Source organism: Miscanthus floridulus, chromosome 6 (assembly GCF_019320115.1).
Source record: "Miscanthus floridulus cultivar M001 chromosome 6, ASM1932011v1, whole genome shotgun sequence".
Lineage (NCBI taxonomy): Eukaryota > Viridiplantae > Streptophyta > Magnoliopsida > Poales > Poaceae > Miscanthus > Miscanthus floridulus.
The window spans coordinates 134,650,208-134,655,651 of record NC_089585.1 but is presented as its reverse complement, the minus strand read 5'-3'; the positions used below and the strand labels follow the sequence as shown (position 1 = coordinate 134,655,651).

The window sequence follows — 5,444 nt, the reverse complement described above, 5'->3', positions numbered from 1 at the left end:
TCCTGTCCTGGATGTCCAGATCCCCGTCCAAACTGGGATTCCAAGCCCCCGCCCCTGACTCCCAGACTCAGTGCGGTGCAAGAACCTCCTAACCCCCAAAAAAACCACCAAGACAGTCGGTCCAAAAAGAGCCGGATCCACAACAAGAGAGCAATAAGTCTTTTAAGCGCCCATACCCAAGTATGTGCTCAGGATAATAAGTCTGTGACTTGCCTTAGAGTCTTATACAATGGTCGGTCCTTAACCGACACAGACATGGAAAGCGGTGTAACCAAGCTATGCCCCGCGTCCGCGGCGATACAACCTCTTACACCCACCAATACCCAATCATATCCCTGCTCGATCACCATTTTCCTTTCCACCATTTTTATATATTCCAAGTAATAATAATCCAATAATATATTTCATATCTCTCGCGAGTGACAGCCATCACTCTACTTCTACCGGAGTCCTGTAGCAAAGCAATCTACATGATTCTGTCATACTAGTAAGACTCATATGATAAAGATATATCTGCAAGTGGGTTTCATTCAACTCCTTAAAACTTAATGCACAAATATAATTTAAAGTGCAAAAAACTAGGGGTTATGCACCGGGGCTTGCCTGGGTAAAATATAATCAGAAGTTAGCTTTTTATCATGGCGACACAATCTCCAAAACCACCATTTCTCCAGCAACTCCCGATGACTCCGCGATACATCGACGTTCCTATTATGATATGCAATGCGATGCAATGCAAAGACATAATTAATCGACTGCAAATGTGACTCGTAAAATACGATTTACGCCTTTCAAGTTAACGAGCTAGTTGTAACGACGACCGTACTTAGGCTACATATCCATATTGTCGAATAAGACGTTATTTCCCAACCAATGTTTTAGTTGTACAATCCTAAGTTGTTTCTTTATTTTATTCTATCGATTTAATCCTTGTTTGAAATAGAGCATCATTAGCTACCTAGCAAACTGATTATTCTGGAGCTACAAAAATTACAGCGAGTACCTAATATTGCTAGGAGCTACTGTAAAATTTTTAGATTCAACACTATTACCAATTTATCACAATAATTCCTACAAGTTTATACTTTTACAATATTAAGTACCTTAAATTAATTATATAGCTTCCAAGAATATTATCAAACTATGTGAACAAAATACGCTATTGGATGGATCATGATTTTAGAAACTCAACAAAACTGGTTTCATAATTTTTGGACAACTACACAAATTTATATTAATTTTACAAGTTAAACTAGAAACATATTTTAGGAAAGCGTTTAGAAATGAAAAGTACTGGCAGCCACCAAAACGGCCCACGTGGATGCACGGCCTAGGCGCAGGCAGCAGCCCAGCCAGGTGAGCACGGGACCAGCCCAGACTGGTGAGCACGGCCCAAGCAACGCTGGCGGCCCAGACGGAGAGGCGCGCGCGCGGACACGAGCGGTGGCCCAGCAGCGCGGCATGGCCCACCGACCAAGCGCGGCCAAGCGGCACATGGTCGGCCCAGATAGGGCGCGCGGTGCGCGTGGCCCATAGAGGAGGCCGACGGCCCAAACGGACAACGAGCGTGGCCCAACCAGCCAGCCCAACTGGCAAGCCCAGGGTGCACTGGCGGTTTTGCAAAAATGACCCTGCGTTTACCTCTATTCAACTCAAGATCCACAGGCACTATTTAAATGAGTCACGTATTTCGCACTGAGAACTTGGATTCTTACCCTTCTCACCTTCTCCAAACAGAGCACTGAGCAGAGCCACCGATCGACGGCGGCGGCAACGGCGCTGTGGGGCCAGGGAAGGCACGGCGACGATGGAGGCGGTGTGCAGGGGCAGCGAGGGCACCAGCCGCTCCCATGGGCGCTAGCGGTATGGCCAGGGGTGGCCCAAGGCACGCTGGCCATGCACGCACGCGGCCAGCCGCAGCAGCGGCGATGGCGCAGCCACGGCAAGGTGCTATGAGGTTCGACGCGGAGGTGGAACGGCACGGGAAAGGCGTGGGCCACGGCGGGGCTCAGCACGACAGCGTAGAGGAGGCTCGAGATGAGCGGCCGTGGAAGGGAGGAGCGACGCTATGGCATGGGTGCACGGGAGGGCGGCGCGGGGAGGAAGAGGATGGGGTGCCGACGCGCGGGGGAACGAAATGCGCCGTGGCTGGCCTAGGTGAGAGGGAGAAGATCGGTTGCGTGGGGGAAACGCAAAAGCTAGGACTGCAGGACCGCGCGCGGGCTGAGGGGCAGCCACAGCGGAGCGTGATGATGGCGTGGCCAGCAGCGGGACTCAGTGCGCTTACGCGTGGCCACCAAATTCATAGACGCAACATTGGGGGATAGGGAAGGACGACACAACGTGGCCGTCAGCTACGCGCCTACACGCACACAAAACATGAAAGGACATGGCGAGGGTAGGGGTAGAACCACGTGCGGCAGCATGAAAACAGCAGCAAACAACGAGGCAAGCAGTGAGGGAGGGAAAACAAGGAGTGGCTCGGCAAATGCAGATAGAAGCAATCAAGCCAAAGAGAGAAGCAAAAGCAAAGGCCAGGGAGCATGGATGCCGATGGATGAGGAGACTATGCACTGTCGCGCCACAATGGGAGATGAGATAGTGAATAATTGCCATGCAACGAGTACGCTGTACGCTAGGAATCTCTCTCTCTCGTTAGTTCGTGCTTATCAAAATAAACCTATGAGTATATATATATCGTTCTATGTATTAATGGATTTTATTTTATTTATAAAAGTTGCTTTTCATGCTTAATCTAACAGAACAAACCGTTTGCTAGAAGCATCGTTCGACATTCCTAACTATCTTTACGCACTGAGTAATTTAACTTGGGTGTTGATTTGAGTCCACGAAACTAAGTCATACAGGATTCGCTTAGCGCCTCAAGTATGTTTTAAATTAAAAACCCGAGAAACTTATTTCGAAAAATTTTCTTAGGCCTAAATCGCGGTGCTAAACAAGATCGTAACACCAGAGGTGTTACATTCTTGCCCCTACACTTCCTAGCAAAATAGCAAAGCTGAGCATATGCTTCGCACCATCAACAACACCATCCGCACCCTTCTCATCCATGCTTCCATGCCGCCAACCTTCTTGGCCGAGGCACTTGCTACATCCACTTATGTGCTTAATCAACGCCCCTCTTCTGTTGGCAACAAAATCCCGTACCAGTTGCTTCATGGCACTTTCTTTGAGTACTCCCACCTTCGCGTGTTTGGCTATCTATGTTATCCTAACCTCAGTGCCACGACTCCGCACAAACTTGTGCCTCGCTTTGCACCTTGCATTTTTCTCAGGTATCCATCTAACCACAAGGGTTACCGGTGCCTTGACATCCTTTCGCGACAACTTATCATCTCCCAACATGTCGTGTTCGACGAGTCGATGTTTCCATACGCTGCAACACAATCTGGTGCATCTTCACTTGACTTTCTGTTGCAGGATGTTTCTTCTACTGTGTTTGTCGCTCCACCTTTGGGTGTTGAGCAGCTGCCCTCCTCTTCGGCCGCTCCTACGCCTGCTCCCTCCCTCAGCAAGGATGAGTAGCCTGACCCAACGATCCTCTATGCTAGCCCCCTCCACCTACCCATCCACGTCCCACCGGCTGTCCCTGTACCTGTGGATAGGGGCCCTATCGCCGCACCGCCGCTAGGTGGGTCCCGTGCTGCTCCGTGCCTGGCCGGGTCCGGTCGATTTGGTCTCACCTCCCAGCGGTGGCCTCGACCAGACCCCACGCCAGCGTCGATGACACCACCGATTCTGGCGATAATGGCGTCCTCCTCCTCCGCCAACTCGGTGCCACTGGCACCAGCGTCCCCAGTGTCGAACGTGCAACTAGCGCCACTGCCTCCCTCGCGCCTAGTGACGTGATCTCAGACCGACAACCTATGTCTAGTGGAGCGCCTCAACCTCATTGCCACGATTGCCTCGCTAGTTCCATCAAACTATCGCAGTGCCCTCGCCGATCCCAACTGGCGCGCTACGATGGGCAAGGAGTATAATGCTCTCATCACCAGTAGTACCTGGCGCCTTGTACCTCGACCTCCTGGTGCCAATGTGGTCACTAGCAAATTGTTGTTCAGGCACAAGTACCACTCCGACGGCTCCCTCATCCGGCACAAGGCACACTGGGTGGTCCGCGGCTTCTCACAGCAGGCCGACGTCGACTACAATGAGACGTTCAGCCTGGTTGTCAAACCGGCGATGATATGCACCATCCTTAGCATCGCCGCCTTGCATGTCTGGCCCATCCATCAGTTGGACATGAAGAACGCCTTCCTCCACGACCACCTCGAGGAGACTGTCTACTGCTAATAGCCGTCCGACTTTGTGAAAGCTCTAGTTTGGTTTTGGTGAATTGATGAAACCCTAAGTGCTAACCTAGTTTATCAAAGTGGTCATGAGATAGGTAGCACATTCCAAGTGGTGAAGCAAATGAAGATCATGACATGATGATGGTGATGCCATGGTGATGATCAAGTGCTTGGACTTGAAAAGAAGAAAGAAAAACAAAAGGCTCAAGGCAAAGGTATAAGTGGTAGGAGCCATTTTGTTTCGGTGATCAAGACACTTAGCGAGTGTGATCACATTTAGGTTCGATCATCGTACTATTAAGAGGGGTAAAACTCGTATCGAAATACGGTTATCAAAGTGCCACTAGATGCTCTAACTCATTGCATATGCATTTAGGATCTAGTGGAGTGCTAACACCCTTAAAAATGTTTTGTGAAAATATACTAACACACATGCACAAAGGTGATACACATTGTGTTTAGCACTTGGGGACAAGAGTTCAAAACTTCATCGGTGGAGTGTCCGCCCGTAGAGTGCGAACAGTCCGACGGTGTCACCGGCGCCCTATATAGAAAAGACAGGGTTTCACAGAGTGGACCGGACGCTGGCCTCAACTGGACCGGCATGTCCGGTCAGTGGAAGCAGTGAAGACGCAGGCGTCAGTCTTCGATCGAACGCTGGGTCACTTCATGACCAAACATGGAGTGGGTGCGTCCGGTCCCGTTGATGTGGCGGCGTAGAGAAGAGAAGGACTGGATGCTGTTGCTGTGTCCGATCGTGACCGATCGAACACGTCCGATCACAGTTGAGTAGCTCTGGGAGCTCTCTAGACTCGATCGAACGCTGCCCCTCCTACATTCAGTCATGATCGAACTGACGCGTCCGGTCACGAGTGGAACCTTAATGGAAGTGACCGGATGCTAGGGTCCTGTGTTTGGTCCTACACTATAGAGCGTCCAGTCACAACTTAAGTGCACTGATGATCGTTGAGATCAGGCAATCAGTATTTGAAGCAGGGGCCACATGGCGTGTATCGCGCGACCGGATGCTGGGGTCCTGCGTTCGGTTGTTCTGACCGGTGCATCCGATCGCCTCAATTTTTAGTGTACAGAGGAGCCAACGGCTCTATTCGTGTGGGGCTCTATATTTAA

The 5,444-nt window shown here is 50.6% G+C and overlaps 1 protein-coding gene across 1 annotated transcript; it reads left to right on the top strand.

Annotated features, from left to right (window-relative positions):
* Positions 1-3,984: 3,984 nt before the first annotated feature.
* LOC136461292 (uncharacterized mitochondrial protein AtMg00820-like) lies at positions 3,985-4,314 on the top strand. The gene has a single exon (XM_066460645.1). The coding sequence runs from the start codon at positions 3,985-3,987 to the stop codon at positions 4,312-4,314; it is 330 nt and encodes a 109-aa protein (XP_066316742.1).
* Positions 4,315-5,444: the final 1,130 nt, after the last annotated feature.